General features: G+C 43.1%; 1 protein-coding gene across 6 annotated transcripts in view; it reads right to left on the bottom strand.

Annotated features, from left to right (window-relative positions):
• The window catches only part of GRIK4 (glutamate ionotropic receptor kainate type subunit 4), a 689,615-nt gene that overhangs the window by 269,854 nt on the left and 394,000 nt on the right, over positions 1 to 25,761 (bottom strand). For all 6 annotated transcript variants that reach the window (XM_020984853.2, XM_078146898.1, XM_020984864.2 and 3 more), the window contains 3 exons: positions 21,209 to 21,373; positions 9,058 to 9,155; positions 2,824 to 2,989 (listed from right to left, as the gene is read on the bottom strand). In XM_020984853.2, the coding sequence (XP_020840512.1) occupies positions 2,824 to 2,989; positions 9,058 to 9,155; positions 21,209 to 21,373 (429 nt within the window). The remainder of the gene's footprint in view (positions 1 to 2,823; positions 2,990 to 9,057; positions 9,156 to 21,208; positions 21,374 to 25,761) is intronic.

Below are 25,761 nucleotides of genomic sequence, written 5' to 3'. Positions count from 1 at the left end.
GTGCCCTCCCTCACCAATTACCTTGCATTTATTTTGTTTCTGCATATGCTTATACATGCACTTATCTCCCTGATAGGATGTAAGCTCCTTGAGATTAGGGATTTGTTGTTTTTTTTTTTTTTTTGGTCTTTGCATCCCCAGCATCAAACACAGAACCTATACATAGTAGGTGCTTAATAACTGTTTGTTGACTGACTGATTTTGTGAATTATTCTTTTTCCTTAGGCACCTTAATACCTAGCAAGTCTGAAATCTCCTTAAGAGGAGAGGCCACGCTTTTATCTCACTTCAGGGAACCCTTTGCCTTTACTTTACACAATGCTCAGCCCACAGTATACCTTAATAAATGTTCAATGAATGTCAAAAATCACTTTATCTCTGGTTAGTCCCCCACCCAGATCCTCTACTCCAAGAAGGCTGGTCTAACTGCTGTCCCTTGAATACACTGTACACATTCTCGCCTTTACCTAGAATACTTTCTTCAACTTTTGACATAGCTAAAGAATAATAATGTGATATTTGTGTGGTGTTTCAAAGTTTGCAAAGTGCTTTATAGCCCCTATCTTATTTGAGCTTCATAACAATCTTAGGAGAGAGTTCAGGTAAACCACTTTATACATGAGAAGTTAGAACTCTTCTGAAGGCACACAGATGAGGGCTTTGAACCCATCTTCTCGACTCTAAATCAATCAACCAATAACCAATGCCAGACATTGGGTTAGGTTGGGGGGAAGGATATAAAGACAAAAAATGAAATGAACTCCGCCCTTAAGGAGATTACACTCTATCTGCCAGTCCAGCTTACCCAGATGAAATTCCCCCACTATCTAATAGTGAGTCACTGCCCAGCAGAGCCCATAGTGATCTCTTTTTATCCACTCTGGGCTCTTACTGTCTGGAGTACATTTAATATTCAAGAAATACTGCCTTGCAATGTCTCTGTAAGATCACCAGCAATAAGAATAATAAAACTTGCACTTGTATAGAGCTTTATGGTAACAAAGTATTTTACATACATCCTTACACATATACATCATATCAGTGAATCCTCTCAGCAGCCCTGGGAGTTAGGGAGTATGGTTATTATTACTCCCACATCCCCAGATATGGCAACTTGGGCTGAGAAAAGTAAAGGTTCACAAAGGGAACAGGGGAACCAAGTCAGAAACAAAGGCCTTCTGACTAAATTCAGTGCTCTTTCCACTAGAACTTTTTTATTTATTTTTGTGTGTGTGGATATATTTGTCTTTGAATATCTTATATATGTGGAATTATATGCCTGGTTTTTGTTTATGTCGATACAGCTTCTTTTCCTAATTAGACTGGAAACTCCTTGAAAGCAAGGGGTGGTTTATACATCTTTGTATCCTACACAGTGCCTAGCACACCATAGAAGGGGCTCAATCAATGTTTATTTGTTTGTTTATATGAATGAAAGAATGATGACAGTAACCACAACCTGATATAAATAAACAGATCTATTATATTGTATGAATGAATGAATACACTGGGGGAGGGCAGGAAACACAACATAGTAAAAACAAATGGATCTCTCACGTTTGTATGAATGAATGAACAAATGAATGACTGTGTAAATAATGAATGAATATACAAGTGGAGGGTGGTAACCACAACATGGTAAAAACAAATGGATCAATCATGTATGTATGAACAAATGAATGAATGAGTGAATGAATGGAGGGATGGATGGATGAATACACAGGTGGAGGGCAGTGACCACAACATTGTAAAAACAAAGGGATCTACTGCATTTGTTTGAATGAATGAATGAATACACCTACCATCCACCTGTGCTAGAGGTGAATGCTGCCCTCCACCTACATAGATAGAAGGCAACAATCATAAGATCTCAAAAAACAAGTGGATCTGTCATGTTTGTATGAATGAATGAATGAATGAATGAATATACAAGTGGAAAGCAAAAAACACAACACAGTAAAAACAAGTGTGTCTACCCTGTTGGTGTGATGGTGATTGGTATGTCCAGTTTTTGCAGGTACTAGGACTACTCTGGGAGGGGCAGAAGTGGTGAAATGGGCTTTTGAACACTGACTGTGTATAAAGATGCAGGTTCAAAAGACCTGCAGGACAATGTGAGAGTGACATGCAGTGCATATCTGGTACTACAGCAACAGCCTGCGGTCAGCATCTGCATGACCAAGGGTGGGTGTACAGCTGCCTTAAGCACCCAGACGTGATTGTGTGCTGGAAGGAGCTGGATTATGTTAGCTGAATCTTGTAAATGCTGAATTTATGTCACAAATTGTCTGAAAGTCAGAGAAAATGCATTTCCAAAACCTGCATTTTAAAAAAATGTTTTATCAGGAATTGACCTCAGACCTCATTCGGTCAGCAAAACCCTCTCTCCAGGGAAAGATGCTCTTCAAACTATCAAATATAAATGCATCCAATTTCTCTCTCTCTCTTTTTGTATCTCCCTAACAATGAGGCAGGAAGTGTGGGAACTGAATTTGCAGATGCAAAGAGCATTGGCTGCTGGTTTGCTTCTCTATGACCTAGAACGTGTGTTCTTCTCATACACATGTAGTTGGCTGTGGGTGAGATAAACACATGTGTGCATATGCAAATGTGCCCAGAGATACACACACACACACACACACACACACACACACACACACACACACACACACACACACACCCTTTGGTTACACGTTCAGTTTATCAGGCTTAACTTTCCAAATCAGCTTCCCCCCTCCTATCCTGGGGACACTCTAAAGAGGGTGCAGAAGTAGTCAGGCTGTACTGACCAAGGACAGTAGCTCCAGATCTCAGGAAACTTACATTCTGCTTTGGCGCAGATGAGGCAGGCTGTGGTGCAGTTGAAAAACCTCAGGATTCCAGCGACTGCCACGCTGATGTCCGTGTTGCTGGGGTGGAGGTTCAGGGTGGTGAATCTCTGGGACTGCAACTTCACAAATTCTTCAGGGGCCACTTTGAAATGGGGCACCTGGGATGGAGGGGAGAACATGAGCAGGACAGGGAAGAGGAGTCAGAATGGAAAGGAGGGAAGGGGAGGGAGAGAGATCTGTGAGAGAAAGCAGAAGATGGATGCCTTCAATTAAGAAGTAGACTCTCCTTTACTACATGGTGGAGGGGGAAAAGACGAGAGAGAAGGGAAATGTAAGGGGAGAGACAGAGAGATGACAGAGACAAAGAGAGAGACAGACAGAGAGACAGACAGACACAGACAGAAAGATGGAGACAGAGACAGAAAGAGACACACAGAGACACAGAGAAGAGAGAACTAGAAAGAGAAACAGAGAGAGAGAGTAAGAGAGACAGAGAGGGATGGAGTCACAGAGAGAGAAAGTGAGACAGAGACAGACAAACGGGAGAAGGGAGATGAAGAAGACTGGAACGAATTTCTGGGGCTTCTAAGATGAATAGAAACTAGACAAGAAGCCCCCTGGCTGGGGACCTGTCTGCACTGACAGTAAGGCTAGAAGCCGGTGGTGAGAGCCTGGGGGGAAAAAGAATAGATGTTTTCTTATCTATAGAAGAACTTCTCTCTATAAGGTAAGGAGATTAATAGCTCTTGAAGGAAGAATCCTAATAATACTTCATTTGTGGCTAATCAATCAGAACAGAGATGTGTGAAAGAGAAAAAGAGAGAGGGAGAAAGAGGAAGAAAAGAAGAGCTCAAAACAAGACCTATAGAGCCACTGCTGGGGGGGAGGGCAGAGAGACGTCACCATGGAGAGATGGCTCAGAGAGCCACTGCACCCCCACTCCCACGGGGTTTAATTGATAGCTAGGCAGCCAACTTCAAACATCTATGGACACTGAGGGGAGCATTCATGGTAGTGTCTCTGGGTAGTAATGCACTGCGGAGAAGAGGTGCTTTGGGCTGGGAAATGATTTGGAAGCTCCCCAATAGAGCCAGGTAAATAAATATCTGCTTTGGCTTCATTAGAACAATGTCAGGTCCCCTTTGCATCTAGTCCTGACATTTCCGGGAGCCATCACTCTCTGCCTCCCTTTTCTCCCCTCTCACGGGATGAGACATTTAGCAGGCTGTGATGGCTGCTTTATTGGAGGCTTAAGCTATTCGGTGGGTAATAGGAAAGTGAAAGAGTTATAAGCTGCTATCTCCCTTGATTTCATTCTAGTGCCCTCGGTCCTGGTGCCTGTAGCAATGACGACTCCGGCCAGCTCACTGGAGGCTCCTGTCTAACTCTGGCAGAGTTCCTTCCTGCACACTGGGAATCTGGGGGAGGGAAGGTATGAGGCTCCTCACTGGAGTGAGTGAGGGGGCTTCCTGGTCCTAATAGGGATTTACAATTGGATCAAAAGTAAAAAAGAAACAATTATTTTCATCTTAGTTCCCAAGATGGGGTAGAGGAGGCTGGCAACTTATGGAAAGGTGATGAAAAAGCTGGGTCTGTTATGGAGGGTGTGAGGAGTGAGATAGGGACATTCCTAAGGAGGACAAGGCTCCAGGGAAGATTATATTTGGTAGGTTCCCCTCCACTCCCTTCCTCTTCCCTCCTACCTCACCCTCCCGGGCATTTTTTAACCAACTGAGATCTGGCTGGCTGGATGATCATTTGTCATGGAGAGCAGGGCATAAAGGGAATTCCTGGTAGTGATTGGGCTGGATAATCTTTTAGGTTCTTTCTGACTCTGAAAGTCTGTGGTTCTGGTTACAATGAACAGTAAAGGCTTTTTTTGAGAAGGAGAAGTAATAATAAAAAAAAAGAGACCAAGTATAGGGAGGAGAGAGAGAGACAGACAGAGACAGACAGAGAGACACACACACACACAGAGACAGACAGAGATACAGAGAGAGAGGGAGGAGAGAGAGACACACACAGAGAGAAAGAATATGTCTTGGCATGGTGGGAGTGACTGTGGTTGTAATGATGTGATACTTAGGTCTATTTTAGAACCCTTTGGTGTTATCTCCTATCTGCAGCTTCCCAGTATTTTTTCTTTTTTTTTGACCATCCAGCTAGCTTGGTCCTAGGAACAGCAAGATTGATATTCTTTGTTTCCCCAAAATCTAGGCCTTGTAGGAGCTATTCAATTTAGTATATTCTAGGGACAATTTAGGATTTAAGTGACCACAATAGTGAAATTAACTGGAAGGCAATGATAAAATGAACAAAACATTCACTTCTTCCCCCATAGCCCTGGATTCCATAATAGGTAAACTTTGTTTAGGAGTAAAGAGGACCTAAAGCCCCAGGAGAGATGACTAAGGATGTGTGTTACGGCACCATGTGTGTATCTCCCCAGGGTTATATAATAGATATACATCTTGAAAATGAGCTTGATGGAAGATGGTCTGTGAAAGGACCCAGCCTGCCCTTATTGGATCTGGGAAGAAAGGATTGGACACTGTCCTAGTCCTGTGATTCTCTCTCTATGACAAAGATCAATCAGCAATTGATTTGAAAATGCAAATCACATTCCAGCCAGGTCCACCGTGGAAGGAAGCAGGGAGGGGGAGGAGAGGGCATTGAAATAGAAAAGGGTCCAGCAAGGCTGCAGAGATATTATCAGCCTTTAAAGAAACGAAGCTTCAGTGAGAGCTCCATTTCTTTCCCCCAGAGCTGAGGGAGATCAGCGTACAGCAATTCAGCCTTATAAAATATTAAAAGAAATGCATAATCTGGTCTGAGGAAGAAGGCTGCTATTGAAGGGGTGTGGCCAAACAAAGGATGGGTTGATGATCATGGAGCCATAATGCTAGGGTCTAGTTACCGATACTATAAGGAACTCCTAGGCCAAGGGGAGGTAGAGGTGAATTCTCTCCTTCAGGCCTGAACATGCCAATGTGGGTTAAAGGAAGCGCCGGTAGAGACAAACCTTCAAGTGAATGCCAGCCAGCAGTGGGAGTGGGGAATATGAGTGAAAATGTAATGACAGTCTAAGAACACAGAGAAGAGGAGAGAGCAAGGGGCAGAGAAGGGAGGAATTATAAAAGGAGAGGGAAAGATAAAAGGGGCAAGAGAGAGAAGGGAAGAGAAACCTTGACTCTCACTTGGACAAGACCCCTGTCATTGTCAGACTAACAAGACTGCTGCAGATTTGAGCAGGTATTTTTCTTGAAGCAAAAAGATTTAAGTGAGTAATCAGGAAGAATTTCCTAATGATCAAACTTGTTTAGATACCGGAACTAAACGATTGTTACAGAAAAAATTCCTTTGTTGCAGGTCCCTCTGTAACTTCAGGGGTCCTTCATCCTGCCCAAAGGCAAGTCAAGGAGAAGAAGACAGGATATATAGTATTGTACCAGATAAGGGGTTGGGAGTCCTCTTTCACATCCTAGCTTTTCGACCTCTGTGACACTAGGCAAATCACTTCACCTCACTGGGCCTCCGTTTCCTCTTTTGGAAAATGAAGGGATTAGACCACTTGATCTCTATGATCCCTTCCAGATCTAAATCCACGATCCTAAGATCCCTGAAAGAGCTGATATTGCTATCTTTTTTTTTTAATTTTTAGAGAAATTCACTCAGAGGTGAGAAGAGAGAGATCTTTGGAAAGCTAGAGAGGCAAAGAGGCTTATATAACTGGCTCTTCTTGGGGAGGGTCCTCAATGCTATCAGTCTGGGAGAGGCTAATGGGCCTATAGTTAGGAATCCTAATAATATGCTCATCTGCAGTCAATAAATCAGAGTATGGACAGAAGAAGTGCTACATTCCAGGGAACAGGAGAAATAAATATTCAGCTGAGGCACCAAGTGCTGATGGCCTCCCACTGTCTTTGTAAGAGCAGGGAAGACCAGCAGGAGTTCCAGGGGGAGCTGGAATGGGAGTGAGGGGCAATGGAGCATGTGCTGGGGAGGGCTGGGGCTGGAGGATCATCCTGGGCTCTTTGCCCAGTGGCCTGGCCTCCTTTGGACATTCCAGGGCTGCTCTGGGAAGGGAAGAAACACTGTTTCTAAAAACTCATCCTCTTTCACAGTGGCATACAGAAAAGGGGAAAACCTACTGAGGATGAAGATTTACACAAAGGGTCTGAAAAATGTAGAGATTGCCCTTTCTTCACCAAGGCTCCTGAAGCTTGGTAGCTCCTGATCTTTCTTTAAAAAAAAAGTTTTTGGGTCATCTTCCATTTTTCATCCCCTAGGTTTCCCACTATATCCTTCCTCAAACTCTCCCAGAGAGCCATCATTTATAAAAGTCCCTTCCTCCTCCATTATAATGATAATGAATGAAAAAGAATGATTTTCTTTTAAAAAAAGAAAAGTTCAGCAACAGCAACCGACATATTGAAAAATCTGATGTTATTTGCAGAGTTCTATACTCACAGTCTCCCACCTCTGCTAAAGAAGAGGCAAGGGGAAAGTTGGGGAGGAAGAAAGGGGAAGTGACTTCTCCTATATCTTTTCTAGTTCCAGACCATTCAGTCAAGGAGTACCAGAACTGCAAAGTGGGACAGGCCTGCAGGAGCCCCACTGTTTAGTTCAGGCCAGAGCAGGTGTCCCCTCTACAACACGTCTCACAGGTCTTCAACCAGCCCCTGCCTGAAGATTGCAAGGCACCAGGAGCTCCCTGAATCCCAAAAGCAGTGCCTTCCACTTGTGGAGAGCTCTAATTGTTGAGGAGATTTCCCCCTTGCATCAAGCCTAAATCTGCCTCTCTGCTACTTCTCTAGTTACCCTACTTCTGTCTTCTGGGAGCAAATACACTAAGTCTAATTCTTCTTCCTTATGATAGATACTTAAAGGTAGGAATCCTACCTTCTCTAAGTCTGCTTTTCGCCAGGCTAAACATCTTCATTTCCTTCCCCCAATCCCCAGGTGGCCTAATCTTTAGTATTCCTACTATCCACTGTCACCCTACTGTGGATGTTTTTTATAGCATATCAAAGTCCTTCCCGAAATGCACTGCCCGGGTCCAGAGCAGGGGGCCTATGGACCTTTCTTGCTAAAAATTGTGTCAGCTTCTTCGGCTACCATGTCATACCCTTGACTCGTCTGGAGCTTGTGGTCTGCTAAAAGCCTCAGGTCTTTTTCACCAATTTAGTCTCTTTTGACCCTTCTATAAACAACCCTTTTAAAACAGAAGGGATCTGGAGAACAGAAAGAGGCATGTAGCCTGTTAATCTAAGATGCTATCATTCTGCTTAATTCAACACCAGGCAGCAGGCCCTTCCAAATGCCCATTTGAATTGATTGATTGATTGATGGCAGAAGGGCTGGGAGAGAGTCCAGCAGTGGACAAGATGAAAGGCTGGAAAATGGGACCTTTGAAGAAGCAAAGCTGTTTCACCTGGACAGAAGGAGGGTGAAAGGTGATTGACTGTAGGACGGGCTATTGGCCAGAGGGTGGTATGAGAGAACAACCCTTCTCTCCTGGCTAGTAGAAACTGTTTTGTTTTTTGCCAGTGTGCGGGCAAAGTGTTTTTCTATTGTGAACTTGTAGTGATTAAATGAAAGAAAAATCCTTCCTCTGGGCCAGGATAGAGAGTAGGGATGAGAAACCAACTTCATGAGGGACAGCTGTGGTGATATGTGGTTGCTTCCCTTGCCCTGGACAAGGTTAATGCAGCCGGGGTGGAGAGGTGTGAAAACTCCAAAAATCAAGAGTTCTGATTTCACATCCTAGCTTTTCAACCTCTGGGACGCTATGGGCAGTTATAATCACTAATGGTTTCCTGCCAGGGATTTTCTCTCATACATGATAAATAACTGGTTTTGGCACCTTCCCCTCCCCACCAAGGACAGAATCAGAATAAATGAACCAAAAGTAGGAGGAATTCAGGTTAGACTTGAGGAATGACTTCTTGGCTTGGCAAGTAGTCACTCACAGAGAAAAAGGATATTTCTCATTCTAGACATCTTTTACAGCACTCCATTTGGGGGGGGGAGGTGTTCTCACCCAGAGGCAGAGGGATAGAATCCAGAAAGCATGCCTGAGGGCCTTCTGGCCAGAAACATTTATGCTTCTCTGACCATTTCTTTCCTAAACATTTCAGAGATTTCCAGCTGAAGGCAAGCTCATCCGTCACAATTTGTCATATCCCCTATTTCCTTCTTCCCTCTCCCCAGCCCCAGCACTTACCTCCTTCTCCCCACAGATGTTGCTGATGATGGAGCTGGAGGCAGGGCTAGAAGAAGGTCCCAAGACAGCTACTACCCCCTTTGGGAGTATCTGGCACACTGTAGCGGGCGGCCCGAAGGAGTTCCAGAACAGGAAAGGAAACACATGTTACCCAGTAGGTCTGGCTAAGTACCTAGCCCTTCCATCCCACAGACTGGGGCCCTGAGTCACAGAAGGAGCTGAAAGGGACTCCTTCTAGTGACAAGATTCTAATCCAATGCCTCCAATTTACCTGGGGGAACCGAGGCTCAAATTTGTCCAAGTCATTTGCCAAAGGTCACACAGTTTAGTAAGAAGCAGAACAAAGTCCGGCCCTTTGACTCCAAATCCAGGGACCTTACCCCTACACCTTGCTCAGTGCAGTCTGCATCATCACCTCTCCTTTCCCCACTCTCCTCATCTTACCCCCCAACCTCTCCAGAGAAGATGCCACTGCTTTCTCTGAACTACTCTGTTCCAGAACAGACTTATTGAAGTTTATGGAAGATACTAAATGAAGAAATGACCCAGGTTATGGCAACATACTGCCACAGATAAAGGGGCATAAATTTTCTGTACTGTCACAGGACAGAGGGTTAATGGGGGGGGACACATGTAGGCCCTGATTGGTTTGATTCCAGCAACCCTCTCAGAATGGGAGCCTGGGGATGTGTCTGTCCCTAGTGGCCTATCAGTTAAATGACAAAACTTAGTCACCTGAAGAAGTATTCCTCTTTCCCCACATACCCCTCCCTCTCTGTCTCACCCTCAGAGTCCATAAAAGAATGTGTTAGGGAGAGACAGTGAGAATGTAAAGGATGTCAATGGCAAGAGAACAGAGACTTAGGGGGTTAGATATAAAGAGAAGAGAGACAGAGAGAAAAAGCAAGAGATAGTGGCAGAAAGTAGAGGCATGTGTAAGCAGACAGAGGAGAAGAAAGAATAGGAGACATGCAGGTAGACAGGGAGAGAAGAGAGACAGAGCCAACAGAATAGGAACGTGCAGACAGAGAGGCAGAGAACAAAGCAGGGGAAATGAGACAGAGACAGAAGACAAAGAGATAGGCACAATCAGACAGACAGGGAAAAGGAAAGAGAGAGAATCAAGGCAGAGGAAAGAAGCAGACTTAGAGACAAAGAGAAGTCAGGAGAGTAACGGGGAGACAGACAAGAGAAGAGAGAACTATTTAGCCTGAGAGACCGAGGAAAGAAGAAACTCGGCTAGAACTTAAAAGGAAGAGAGAGAAGTGAGAAAGGATCAGAGACAGCATGATAAAGAAAAAGGGAAAAGGAGCGTGTTTGTCTTCTATCTCTTGCTTTGTCTCTGCATTTCTTTCTGTTTGCATCTCTGTGCATCTATACATGAACAAATGAGCCACAGCCAAGGGCATCCCCGTTCAGAACTCAGATGAACAGCACACAATTACTCAGAATCCTAATCGTAAGTTTTACTCTAGGTGGTTCCATCATTTTTACTACATTGTCTATCAGGTAAAGTCACTTTCCAAGGCCAGGAAAGTGGTGATAAAAAATTACACAAGATACACTTTTAAGTTTAATCTTCATTATTAATATTTTCTCTATCACCTTCTGAAGTCTGGGCCTCGTGGGCTTTCAGCAACATCCCCAAGTGCAGCAGGAACCAGATTAAGACGTAATTGGGAAATATTTAACAAAATAAAAATACAATAAAACACAGATAGTATTAGATTTTTAAGTCAATACACAACCTGCATTTGGGTTTGACATTATTGGTCTAGGCAATCAACATGACCGTAAGTCAAGCCCTGATCTGTAGCACTTGATGATTTCTGAGGTGTAAATGCTCACACTGAAAATCTGATAACAGGCTCTCCAGAGTCAGTTAGAGCTGGCTTCTGCACTGGCCTGGCGAAGACCACTTGACCAGTCAGGGGCAAGATCAGAGCTGGATCCTGCTTTTCTGCTCCAAAGTCTTCACCATTGAACCATACAGCCAAAAACTGGCTTAGGTGCCCCTCCGGAGAAATGGATCTCTCAGAGGTTCCTAGGTGCTGGGGACGACCTTTGTGAATGCAAGGAGGCAGGTGATGCTCGGGAATAGCTAGTGGTCTCATTTGGTTAGAATGTACGCCACCCATAGGTAGCCCACGGAGGTCAATGACAAATGGAAGGCTCCATATACACCAGAATATTGATAGCAGCCCCTTTTGTGTTAGCAAAGAACTGAAAGCAAAGTAGATGCCCATTGAATGGAAAAAAAAAACTAAACAAATTATGGTATACAAATGTAATATTACTGTGCTGTAAGGAGCAATGAGCATGCTAAATGCAGACAGGCATGGAAAGACTTTTATGAACTGATACAGAGTGAAGAAAGCAGAGCCAGGAAAACAATAGATATAAAGAGTATGAATGTAAACAGAAAGAACAGCAACCACAAAACAATCAAAAGTGAATATTGTGAAATTATAAAAAATAAACTTTGCCAAAAAGAGAGATATGAGAAGAAATGTCCTATCTTCCTCTGCAGAGGTGGGGACTCCACAGGTATGGAACATCAAATATAAAGTCAGTGGTTTCTATTTTGGAGTTATTGTTGTTGTTTTAATGTGTTGACTGGTTTTGCTGATTTTTTTCTTTTTCTTTTTTTTTAAATTCTTATAAGGGCTGCCTCTCAGGGAGGGGTTAAGGGACAGATATAGGGGAAGTCTAGGTGATGTAAAACTAAATGTCAATTAAAATCTATTTTTAAAAAAAGAATATAATCTGAAGGTGTTAAAGAGTTTCCAGGAATCTGGTGTTTAGTTCTGTACTCTTGAAGGTTCCTCAGGCATAGGGAGAAGTTGAACTCATCAAGACTAGCGATAATTTGCCAGTGGCTTAGCACTGTAAACACCTACATTCTTCTTGGGACTGATTGCTGGAGCCAATAGCCCCACCTGTAATTCCCTGGAAGCCCAGTGGTTTCTGTAATGGAGGCAGAGGAAAATAGTGAGGTTAGAAATAGGGGAAGGCTGGTGTATGAGGCAGCAAGGAAGTGAGAAATCTGAGCAGTAAGTGACATCATTATGGTAACAAAATTCCCCCAGTTATCAGTAGGGAATGGTGTAGAGTGGGGAATTCCTAGGGCATCTAAAGGAATGGATGAATGAATGAACGTGGAAATATTTATTAAGGGCTTACTTAATAATAGGGGCCAAGCACTGTGTTAGGTGAAAGCCCAAGGTGAGGAGATGGGATGCTTTGAAAGGAGCTTTAGCTCACCCAGGATTCCTACCTCTTGTAGCATCTACTGTTGCCTTGACCTGGGGTTGAGATGCAATGGGAATGGTAGCAACTTTGGGACAGTGGGAGAAAAGAGGACAGAGCAAGGGGTCAAGCTGTAAAGTGTTAAGTCCTTCTTGATTTATTCCTTCCCTGAGTCTTAGCAGGAGCCCTCCCTCAAGACAAACCAGAGATCGAGGGGATGCTGAAATTGTACTGGATGGTCCACACCTCCTTGTTCTCAGTAGAGAGTCCCGGAACGGTGAATGTACACTGTTGCTTACACTGTCACACATGGATGTTTTGTCAGTTGGTTTTATTTAACCCTTTTTTGTTACTGAACAGAAGTCAACATTTTTATAAAAAAAGAAAAAATATACATGTTATATGTGTGTATATTTATAGTCTATATATGTGTTCGTATGTATATGTATGTGTATGTGTAAAAAGACAAAAACCCCTTCAAACTAAGAGTCAAGAAATCTGAGGTCTAATCCTGAATCTTCCCCCAAGTGTGGCCTTGGCACTTAACTCTGGGCCTCAGCCTCCTCTTGTGTTAAAGGATGAAGTTAGAGCAGGTGATTTCTATGGCTTTTTTCTGGCTCTCACATTCTGTAGCTGTATGGAGGCCTACAGGAGATGCGAAGATCTGTAGGTATGTGTGGATTAACAATAGCTCCCATTACGGAACTAATCTCTGACCAAAGAAAGAGTTTAGTAGAAAGGATCTGAAGTTGGAAGGAAATAATTAAACTCCTGCCTGGCTATGTGACCTTTGTAAAAGTCACTCAATTTGTATGGGGTCCCAATTTCTTCATCTATGACATGGAGTAAACAATCTCCGTCCAACCTCTCTCTCACTGATATTGTGAGAACTTAGTAAGAGTGCTTTGGAGGAAAGGCCAAAGGTTCACATGAAGTATATGGCTGATGAAAAGACAGGCCCTGCCATAGATGCAGGTCCTGAGAAATGCCTTTCATGCCCTGAACACTCCAACAGACTCCATTACTGCCCTGAATTTGGGAACAGACCATTTCTCCATTGTAGAATGCTATGTGCCCAGAGGTGTCAAAGCCAGCTTTAATTCTCAATTGTCTGTTAAGACACTTAATGGACTAATCCTGGTGATGCTATAGCCTCTTCCCCATAATGCCCTAGGTCCATGTTTTCTAAACACTGGTCCTTAAACAGACCCTCCCTCCCCCATTCTTCAAACCTTTTATTACCAAGTGTCTTTACTTCTTAAAACGTATGAGCTTTAAAAACTGGCTCTTTATCTTCCTCCTCCTCTCCATCTTGTTCCTCCTACTCCTTTTTCTCTAGCTCCTGGCTTCCACCCCCCTGAGAAGTCCCAGTGCTAAAGCTTTAGAGGGGAAGGGAGGGTAGTTTGAGGGGGGAAAAACTCAGAGATTTTATCAGTCTATAGGATTGTTTGGGTTGGGAAACTCTGCCCTAAGTTTCTGAATTCTCTCATAAAGTGGGAAGGAGTTAAGTGTGAAAATGTGAGTTAGAGTGAATACAGAGGGTGTCACAAAAGTCTCAGCGTAAGTTAACGTCTGTGCATTTTGGTGTTTCTGCCTACTGAAGTCAGATGACTTTAGACTTATCTGGATTGTTACCTCTGTCTCTGCTCTTCCTCTATTAGTGGCCTGAGAACTACAAACTTTCCACAACTCCCAATCTAAGATAAACCCCAAATTCCTTTACCTAGCATTCAAGATCTCAGTCTGCAATGGGATGCCAACCTATTTCTCCAGTCTGATCTGCTACTCCTCCCCTATTCCACCCTTCCACTTTTAGCAAGTCAGTCCATTCCCTCTCTGCACCCTGGCTCATGTCATACCACCCATCTAGAATGCCATTCCCTTTTTGTTTTGTCTAAATACTATCTGTCCTTATAATCCCACTCAAGCTCAATCCTGAAGCCTTCCCTTAACACTCCTCCCCTACACCCAGTTTCCCTAACAAGTCCTACAACATTCAGCAACACACTTAATTCCATACTGTACTTTTCATTCGTCCATGTAGAAACTCATGTTTGACGCTTTTTTGGACTCCACATGGGCCTAGAACAGTGCTGAACCATGCTCAGGCTGGTGCAGTGGAAGGTTCTGGGTTTGAGTCTTGACTATTCCATTCAACTAATAAGATACTTCATTATTTGTACTGTTCAGTCATTTTTCAATTGTGTCCAATTCTTTGTGACCCTACCTGGGGTTTTCTTGGCAAAGACACTAGAGTGCTTTGCCATTTCCTTCTCCAGCTCATTTTACAAATGAGGGACTGAATTAAACAGGGTTAAGTGATTTTCTCAGGGTCACACAGCTATGAAGTGTCTGAGGTCAGATTTGAACTCATTAAGATGAGTCTTCCTGACTCTAGGCCCTCTATCTATCCATTGCACCACCTAGCTGCCCATCAGAACCTCATTTTCCTCATCTGTAAAGTAGGAATTGTAACATTTGTGCCACTTATCTCACTGGGCCATGGGGAGGATGAACTTGAATCATGCACGTAAAGCCTTTCGTAAATGTAAAGGGCAGCTGGTGGTACAGTGAACAGAGTGAGGGGCCTGGAATCAGGGAGACCTAAGTCAAAAATCCACCCTCAGCAAGTAACTTAACCTCAGTTTCTTCAACTGTAAAATGGGAATAATAATAGAACCTACATGGAAGGGTTGTTGTGAGGATCAAATGAAATAATAATTGTAAAAAGCACTTAGCACAGGGCCCAGCACACAGTAGGTACTATATAATATTCCCTGCTTCCCTATATAAATGAACAGAAAGGAGAAGGGAATAAGCAGTATTAATTAATTAATAGAGCTTACCAGGAACTGTGATAAGCACTTTATAAATATTATCTCACTTGTGTCTATTACTATTATTATTATTTACTAGAGGGATGATTTATGAGGTTTAATTAATACTCCTCTCTACTTCAGCTCAATATTTAAAAAAGTGAAAACCTAGCTTCTGCTCTGGCCTTCATTCAGCTCAGAGGGATCCTATAAGGGGACTCCAAAGGGATTTACCACCCCCTGACTTAAGACTGGTCTTAGATCCATAGATCATATATCTAAAGCTGAAGAAACCTCAAGGGCTACAAGTTCCAAAATCCTAATTTTGTTGATGAGAGAATAGATTCAGAGAAGTAGTGATATCACCTAATACTTATATAGCACCTACTATGTGCCAGGCACTTTGCAAATATTATCTCATTTGATCCTGGGAAGGAAGATTTTATTATCCCCATTTCATAGATGAGGAAACTGAGGCAAAGAGAGGTGAAATAACTTGCCCACAGTCACACAGCTAATAAGTATCTGAGACTGGATATGGACCCAGGTCTTTCTGACTCTAGGCCCAGAACTTTGTACACTGCCAGAAGTTACACAAGGAATAAATAAGAAGGCACGTATTAGAAACCCAAGTCTTTTGACTTCAAGTCCAGGGTGCTTTTCATTATGCCACACTGCCTCTATAGCTTGCAGATTTAGAGATAGAAGGGACCTTTGAGGTCATCTAGTCCAATGCCCTTATTTTAGAGACTTTCCTAAGGTCATACAACAAAGAAGGCAGAATTCAAATCCAGCCCTTCTACATGTGTGACCTCAGCCTAGTTTAACCTGTCTAAGCCTTTGATTTCTCTCATATGTAAAACAGAGATGGGACAAGATGGCCTCAGAGACCCCTTCCAACTCTTAATCATTGATTCTATGATTCCAGGTCCACGTTCGTCTACTATACAACCCATTGCCTCTCAGACAGCTTGTGATTTTAAAAGCTCTGCCGGAGCGGGGAAGGCCTCAGGACAAATCTGTCTTGAGTTCATGCAGAACCAATAGGTCCAGTTAGCTAGTGCCATGTATACCTTCCTCAGTATGTGCTCTAACTACAGGGTTCTGATTGTGGTAAGTCATCAAAGTATCATCAATTGTGGCTGCTGCTGCACCTGGCCTCAGGGAGACAAAGAAAAACATCCTTGGTTGAGCTTATGACTGTGGACCCCTTGGGGAAAATGAAATCTCCCACAGATCCCGGCAGAGACTGCAACAAGGTGAAGCCTCGAAGTGCCTGGGGGCTTAGGAGGGGGCCAACTCTTACAAAGACTGTAGTACCAAGGCTGCAGTCAGGAAACAGACTAAGAGCCATGGGAAAGAGGAAGAGCAATTGTTGGAATGTACTGAGATAGAAGGGTTGAGATGAAGATAAGATAAGGGTGGGAGATGAAGACCTAATGGGTTTTGTCCATCCCTACTATTAGTGATCTAAGATCTAGCATTTCAAAAGTCAAATACAGGAAATCTGAAGTGGTGAGAGTGGAAAGGCAGGAGAGATGGGAGGAAAGGCAACAGGTTTCACCGAGTGAGCAAATCCATGTGAAAATTATGTTTTTGCTCAGTGGATAATGAAGCCATGAGTTTTCACTTGACAAAAAGAATGACCAGAGTGTTCCTTTTAATGGGCCTTGTGAAATGACAGCATGGTATAATGGCATATGGGGGCTGGCCTAAGAATCAAGGGATCCATGGGTTCAAATCCCACATCTTGTCATTAGTCATGTGACCATGAGCAAGCCATTGAATTTCTCTGAGCCTCATCATGAAAAATTTCCCTAACAATATCTCCAGTATTTACCTCAAAAGGCAGTTGTGAAGATCCAGCAAGAGAATATTTTTGCAAAACATAAAGTGCTAAGCAAATTTCAACTTTTAATATATGAGTGGGCTGAAGTAGAGAGGAGTATTAATTAAACCTCATAAATCATCCCTCTAGTAAATAATAATAATAGTAATAGACACAAGTGAGATAATATTTATAAAGTGCTTATCACAGTTCCTGGTAAGCTCTATTAATTAATTAATACTGCTTATTCCCTTCTCCTTTCTGTTCATTTATATAGGGAAGCAGGGAATATTATATAGCACCTACTGTGTGCTGGGCCCTGTGCTAAGTGCTTTTTACAATTATTATTTCATTTGATCCTCACAACAACCCTTCCATGTAGGTTCTATTATTATTCCCATTTTACAGTTGAAGAAACTGAGGCTAAGAGAGGTTAAGTTACTTGCTGAGGGTGGATTTTTGACTTAGGTCTCCCTGTACAAAAATACAACTCATCTAGATTCCCTGGGGTGGGTGGTGCTGGTAAATAACAATATTTAAGGTTTAAAATGTTAAAGGTTCTAAAACCACTGCCCTCACTCTGGTCCTATGTGGTTAACAGTGCAAGTATTTATATTACCATTTTATAGATAAGGAAACTGAATCTTAGGTTAAGAGACACGCCCATACTCACATGACTAGTGTCAGACCTGGACTGGAGCCTACTCCCTTTATAGCAAGTGTTCTTTCCAATAGACCACATCTCTGTGTCTCTGCAGTGGCTGTCTTCCACGCCTGGAAAGTCCTCCCTCCTCCCCCTTAGATTTCCTTGCTTCCTTCGAGATTCAGCCTCCTTCAGCAGGAGGCCTTTCCCAGTCCCCACATCTGCTAGAACATTCCTTCTCTAAGATCACCTCCCATATACTCTGCGTATATCTTATATGTGTCTAATTATTTACATGTAGTCTGTTCCACTAGAATGTAAGCTCTTTGAAGGCAAGGTCTATTTTTTGCTTTTCTTTGTGTCTCCAGCACTTAGCACAGTGCTTAGTACGTAGGAAATATTTAAGAAATACTTGTTGATTGGCTGATTGGGTAAACTGAGGCACAGGGTTTTTTTGGGGCTACCTGGTTCTTTCTGAGGAGACTGTCTAAACATGACTGGCATGACTAGGAGAATTCCTTTCCTTGAAGTGAATTCCCTGGCCCTATAAGAGCAGATGTGAGGTTTGGACACATTGTTCAGAGTCTCAGAGTTCCTTGCACCTTTCAGAGGCTCATCATGCCAGTTAGCACTAGCCCAGTGGCCCAAGCCTTCAGGAAAAAGGCAAGCCAGAGCCTTGCCAAAGTTGGGAACCCCCTCTCCTCGCCTTCCTAGTCTTTTTCCTTGTCAACTTCATTAACTCTCAGACAGGACAAAAAGGATGGGAAATCTTTGTTACCCAGGGTTTCTCCAGCCAGCAACAATCATGCCCATCCCTCTACCAGACATCTGGGTTTTAAAAGACAGAAACACCAGGAGACAGATGGGAGGGTTGGGGTGGGGAAAAGAGCAAAAACAAAGAGAAAGGGGTCTAAGATAGCATAGTATAACAACAACTTTAACAATAATAGCATTTATATAGTGCTTTAAGGTTTGCAAAGCACTTTGTGTGTAACCACATTTGATCCTCACATCAACCCTGTGAGTCTCTACCCATTTTACAGTTGAGGAAACTAAGGCAGAGAGAGGTTAGGTGACTTGAAGAGGGTCACAGAGCTAGTAAGTATCTTGAGTCAGGATTAGAACTCAAGTCTTCCTGACTCCAGGTTTAGTATTCTATTGGTGGCACAGAAAATAGGGCACTGAAGTTGGAGTCAGGAAGACACGGGTTTGAATCCTGCCTCAGACACTTACTAGTGTGTGACACTGAGAAAGTCACCTACCCTTTCTCATCCTCTAAATCTTAGTCTGTAAAATCAGGAGGTTGGATTCAATGTCCTCTAACAGCTCTAACTCTATGAACCTATGAAGAGAGAGAGGTGACAAAAAGGAGACAGAAACAAGGGAGAGAAGGGAAGGTAGAAAAAGAAGGCAGGAGAGGGCTCTCCGGAACAGCATGTACTCTCATTTAGAAGTGTGTAAGTGTGTGGGGGTGTGGAAATTAAAGCCAACAAAAGAGATGCCAGAGAGCTGTTCTTCTCATTTCTCCTCACTAGCCCTCCTCTTCATTCGCCCATCACCATCTCAAGTACTGTTTCAAACAAATTCAGAGCACAGATCTGGTCTGGAGAGCCCAGTCCCTTGATGTCCACTACTGGACTCTACCCTATCAAATCCCTCTTTGAGAAAGAGGAAGATTGTAGGACATGGGAATGATGAGGGAGGGGGGAGGGCCCACAGAAAAATATGGGCTGGTACATTTTTAAAACTACCTGCATGGCTGCTTTAAACCCAGGAGACCCAATTCTGTCTTGGAATGAAAGGCCATTAGGATAAAAAGATGTTGGCATCTTTCTTCCCAACAAGCGCAATGATGTAGCAAGCCCTCATCGAAATGTAAGAGCTGAATCAAGGTGCCAGAAGCATCTTCCTTACTTGGGAGCACTTTGCCGACCTGAAAAGGGGGCATTAAAAAGATGCCCAGAAGCTTTACAATGTGGGATAAAGATATTAGTTTCTTTTATTCCCTTGATTCATCTGGCTTAGTATTTTAGATGTATTGACTTTACAAAGTGCAGTAGCTGGATCCACCATATGTGCAGCCCAAGTTGCTCTAGGGAAAGCAAATTTACATCTGCTAATGACCACCAACCATGATGGGTGAATTTGTTTGCTCAGCCCAATGCAGAAGAGCTGGGAAGTGATAGGAAGAAGGAACGAAAAGATGGCTTCAGAGCATGGGCTATCCAAGTGGGCAGAAACTTGGTTCCTATCTATATCTCCAGTGCCACCCCCCCAAGATCAAAACAATCCTCCAAAGCAGGCTGATGCTTCTGATCTCATTTGGAATATGCTCGTTGGGAATATGGTTGAGGGGGAGGTGTATCCTAATGGCTTAGTACAGTGCCTGACAAAAAATAATAATGTGTTATTTATAAAAATTAATTTATAAAATATATACTTATAAAATTACTAATTTTTCTAAAAATAAAACATTATAATAAATAATAAATGATTGATAATTGATTGACTGATGCCAAGGGAGGCCATGTGATCAAGTAGAAAGAGTTCTGGGATTAGAGTCAAAGGTTGAAGTCTCAGCTCTGACACTTAAACACCTGTGTGACTTCAAGCAAATGTCTTCACCTCTCTGGTCATTAGTTTCCTCATGTTTAAATGAACGATTTGGATCAAGTCAGTGGTGTCAAACTCAAACAGAAACAATACTTGCATATTGACTTAGAAAACTACAAATTAACATTATCTATGTTGTATTTTTATTTATTTTGTTAAACATTTCCCAATTACATTTCAATAGGCTTCACTAGAGAGCAAGCAGCCAGCAGGCTACCGCTTTAACTCTATGATCCTGCACCCATTATTTTGCGGGCTATGCTGTGGTTGAATGAGAACCTGAAGTGCCATTTGCTCAGAATATGTAACACATGACGCTAAACATGTGAAATAGGGAAACATTTTATTGTCCATAAGGCTTGCCAAGGGCTAGAATGGGTGGCTGAGGGAGGAGGTGCAATTTCCTTCCTTGTAAGGCTTGGCACGTAGGCGGGACCTTCCTCTGACTGGGCTGGTGGAGGCTGGTCTTGTACATCAGTTCATAACAATGCCTCCTTTTGTTCCAAATCAGAAGCTATTTATTTCCAGTGATGGACTGTACAGCAAACAGGAAGGTTACCTTGTCAACTTGTCCCCTAGCAGCATTGCAAAAGGCCAGGGAGAAGCGTCATTTTATAAGCCTCCCTTCCCTAAGACATACCCTGCCCCTAAAAAACAGAAAAATCCAATATTCAGCAAGTTGGTGCCTTGAAAGCAAGGACATTGTGTCTATGTCTTTGGCACTCATCCACGGGTCCTTTGTAGGTACCTATGTACACAAATGCTAGACAGGGATGGGGATAAATGAGCAAATGAATGACTGAATGACATGTAGCTTTCTCTGGGTCTGAATTAGCTACAGTATTAGCAACAAAACCAGGCACTACATTCATAACTCCAGGGACCTTTGAGTTCCCAGTGCTCTCTAAGAAGAGGACCACTGAACCTCCTCGCCTTGTCTGGTTTGTATACAGGGTACCTCCCCACGCAGGAGGAGGAGCAACCCCAGCACACCGTACGTACTGGTTTCTGCTGTCTCGTACTCGCTATCCCTCAGCAGCTCGAAGATGTCCACCTCCACCTTGGCCTTCCCTACCCGCTCAGGAGCCCGGTTGATGCGGTTCTTGGCCAGGGTGATGGACAGCCTCTCACCTCGATTGCACTCCATCGGGTCGTCCAGGATCGCAGCTATGGGAAAACAATCACAGAAGAGAACAGACTTAGGCTTCCTAGAGATCACCAACCTGAAGCCCCTTGTTTTTATAAAGAAAAGTGACTTCCATAGGATTTGCTTTGGGGCTTTGATTCCAAACACAATGCTCCGTCTGCTGTGGCATGTTATCTCTGCAGGTGGGAAGCAGCCTGGTGCTTTGCTGCTCACTCTTCCTCCTCCTACCTTATAAAACCCACCCCATCTTCAAGACTGCCACAAGACTAAGGTCTTCTGAGAGGCCACAGTACAAGCCTAATGATAAGAATGGTCAGCCTATGCTGCTGTGTACATTCTGGGTCCTTGTCCCCTGGCAGATGGGAAACTCCTCCAGGGAACAGAATCTAATTTCTAACATTCTCATTACCATAATCATCATCAAAGTCTTTAGTGAGGGTCTGGTTATCGTCAGCACCCATCAGGGGATGAAACAAAGAGAGCTACCCAGATCTGGCTCCTATCTGGCCACTCTCTCAGACACACCCACTGATGTGGGCCCCCAGAAACAGAACATACAGGCATCAGATTATAAGCACCAAACGATCTCACTAAGGGATGAAGGAACATTTATATCCCAAAAGTCTTGAGGTAAAGAGAGGATGAGGATCCAGGATAGTTGTCTAAGGGGAGCAGGACTGCAGGGGTGAAATATTTGGGACTTTGACTGGGGGGGGCAGCCACCAGTTCTCCTAGAATCATTGAATTCCAAAGTTGAGAAGGGATGTCAGAGGTCATTTCGGTCAACCTTTACCTGAACAGGGATCCCTTCTATAGTGTCCCTGAGAAGTGGTCATCCAGTCTCCAATTTTGGAGAAGATTGTTGTATTTGGGGTCAGGAAGACCTGATTTAAAATCCTGCCTTCATACATTTAAAAGTTGTGTGACCCTGGACATGTCGCTAAAGCCCATCTGTAAAAGGATTAAATGACAGCACCTACTTCCCAGGATTGTTGTGAGCACCAAATGAGGCAGTATCTGTCAAGCATTTTGCAAACCTTAAAGGGCTATATACATACCAGCTGTATCACCATTGTTGTCATCATTGTGGTTGTCATGCCAGCCCATTCCACTTTGGGACAGCTCTCATTGTTAGGAAGTTTTTTTTCCTTGACATCAAACCTAAATCTGACTCTACAACTTCCACCCATTGCTTCTAATTCTGCCCATGAGGGCCAAGAGGAACAAGTCTAATCCCTCTTTCACTTGACAGCCCTTGAAATACTTACAGGCTGCTATCATGTCCACCCTTAGTATTCTCTAGGCTAAACACTCTCCCTTTCTTCAAGCAAATGCTCTTCTTCTTTTTGCATCCTTTTCTTCTAATACAAGACTCTACATGCAGTGAGCTTCAGAAAGTACGTCCTGACTGACTGATGTCCACAGTTCCCCCAGGGCCCTCTATCCAGCTTTCCTTTCTGGTTCAGCTGGTGATTAATTCCCTCCTTGGAGTTGCAGTGACTGTTGCCCTCAATAAATGTTTCGATCAGTATAATTACAATCCTAACAGAAATACGGGTCCTGGGGCTACAGGAATCAAAGCAGAAGGGGCCCTTTGGGTTCCCTCTGGGGAATATGAGGAGATCAGTTCCTTAATAAGGTAGTTACCAACCAGTACACTCACAGTATGTCTGAGCACAGCGAACACGCAGCTTCATATGCAACCCAGTGTTCAAGCATAATCCTATGGTCCCATAGGGCTGCCATGTGGGCCATGGCATGATGCTCCAAGTTCCCAGACATTGTCTAATAAGGAGCATTCTGATCTGGCACATTTCTCCATCTCCTCTTGCTGCTGAGGGGAGGAGCCAACAGGCTGTGGTGAGGCTAGAAGAACCAGGAGCTGTCCTTGTAAGTAGTGCCAGGATGGTAAGGATACCCTTGGGCACCAGGTTTGGTCCCAGGCTAAGGAGAGATTTTAATTAACTCTTTCAGTGGGCTGAATGAGTTGACCTTAATTCATGTGGCAGTCTCCTCCTTCTTCATCTCATTTTTGAGAATCATGGGATCATAGCATTCATGGATTTATTTATTCATTATTTATGTCTTGGGCAATGGATTTTTTTTTAATTCAAGTGTAAGGCTTTAACATTTACCACTATTATGTTTCAACTTATTATATACAGCCTCCCATTCTAGTCTTTTGAGATCTTTCTGGCTTCTGATTCTGTTATTCAGTGTGCTTACTATCTATCCTTCTCAAATTTACTGGGTGACCTCAAGCAAGTCACTTTATTTCTCTGAGTTTTAGTTTTCTCCTCTGTAAAATAAGGGAATTGGACAATATTGTCCTTTCTATCTCTAAAGATAGGATCCTGTGGCCTATGTCATTTACAAATCTGATACACATATCTTCACTGGAGTTTCTGAAAAAAATGTGCTACACAGAGCCAGAGACAGATCCATGGGGTACTCCACTAGAAGCATCTCTCTAGGAGGTCCACCACGATGGGGGTTAGGATGGGTTAGGACTGAGGGCTTGAGCAGAGCATAGGTTGTAGCCTAGGAGCCCAACAAGGTTGACTGCTTCACGTGAGGATGAAATCTAGGATCCCACAGGAAATGTCAGAAGTGCCACATTTAACATGTTGATAGAAAGTCTTTTTTTCCTCATCTAGTAAAAGACATAAAAAGCCTTGAAAATCTTCAGCAGAGAGCCATGATCAAGTTTTTTGTAATCAAGTCTCCAAGCAGCTACTGTTGTTGTTGTATTTGTCTATTTCCTACACTGCCAAACTTCTCAAATGTGTGGTCTTGTCCTTATACTGTCTCCTTAACTCCTTGTAGACTAGCATCTATCCCTGACTAAAACTATGGTGCCCTCCTTGGAAACTTCAGGATGCTTCTGTCAAGCCTTTCTCTTTTTGATCTGTGTGAGGTCTTAGTTATTAGCTTTCTTCTTTCTTACCTCACCCAAGAATGAAACCATGTATAGAGAGGGATCTCCTGGGCTCCAAGGCTAAGGAGAATATGAGGCAAGCAATCAGGATTATACACTCTCTAAACCTTAGGATAAATACTTCATTATTGTTCTCCTAGAAGCTTGGCATTGCTGCAAGGGGCTATGAGTAGATTAGACGTGGCAGTCCTAAAGAAAATCTTGATGCTGCTGGGCAGAACACGTAAAGGCTTTGGTAACCTGCCTTTATAATTTGCTGTAATCTATTGCCTGTTAATATTTTGCCTTTTTCTCTCCCAGCGACCTCTACAGGACTGTTTAGCCCCAGTGGTTCAGTCAAAATACTTTCATCAATTTAATCTCCCAACTTTCTATACATTCATTTGTCTGTGTCCACCTCATATTCCCTCCCTCCAGTTGATTTTGCTTCTCTGAGATTATAAAGTGTTTTGCCTTGCTCAATCAAATGAAAAACTTTGTGCACAGTACTTGGGTTTTCTAAGCCTGTACTGAATCTCTCCCTTACAGCAATAAGAAAATCAATAAAGATACATGTCTTCATCAAGCATTTAGCAGAGTACTGATAGATTATTTCTTTGGAGGTTAATGGAAAGGAATTTGCCAATAGCACCAACGAGGAGGAGGTCTCAAACTTGTCAGTATGGAGCCATGGGGTAGTGACCACCAGATGAACCAATATCATCAGGGCCGCCATTAGGGATCCTCTTGTCCCTTTGTTCAGCAAAGGGTGTTCAAGAAGCAAAAATAAGAATATTACTTGATACAAATCTCAATCCAAGTGAAAAGTCACAGGTTAACAACAATGTCAATATGTCAATTAGATAAAATAATCTTACCTTGAATTTGGTAGCCTTGCCCACCATGGGCCATTCATTTCCTAATTGTCTGAGCTCCCAGCCCCCCAGCCTTCCAATTCAGCTTACTAAACCAGGGCTACTATTATGGGCAGTGGAGGACATATTCTCTTGGAATTCCCCTTGTCTTCTCTGACACCACACTATCCCAATCTTCTTCTACCTCTCTGACCACTCCCTTTTCACCTCCTCTATGGCTCTGTGTCTTCCCCAAGGCCCTTTCCTCATCACTCTACTTTTCTCCTCTTTCTCAGCCAAACTGCAGTTTTGTTTGTTTATTATGGATAATAATCTCACTATCCCATCATGTCCTCAATGTCAACTTGTTCAAAACTAAGCTGTTATCTCTCCCATCAGTTCACTTTCTGGTCTTCCCAATTTGTATCAACAGCAACATTAGTGTCTCCATCACCAAGGCTTTAGTCATCTTTGACATTTTTTTCCATAGACTAAACTCAGGGTGATGAGGGCCTGCCTGGGCTAGGGTGATGGCAATGGAGGATGGAAATAAAAGGATGGATATTGGAAACATTACTAAAGAAAATCATGAGGAGTTAGTGAATGTGTTTTGTATTCCAATAAGCTCAAAATGCCT

The sequence above is a fragment of the Phascolarctos cinereus genome, unplaced genomic scaffold (assembly GCF_003287225.1).
Source record: "Phascolarctos cinereus isolate Bilbo 61053 unplaced genomic scaffold, phaCin_HiC Scaffold_726;HRSCAF=1367, whole genome shotgun sequence".
Taxonomy (NCBI): Eukaryota; Metazoa; Chordata; class Mammalia; order Diprotodontia; family Phascolarctidae; genus Phascolarctos; species Phascolarctos cinereus.
This window is presented reverse-complemented; position numbering and strand designations above follow the sequence as displayed.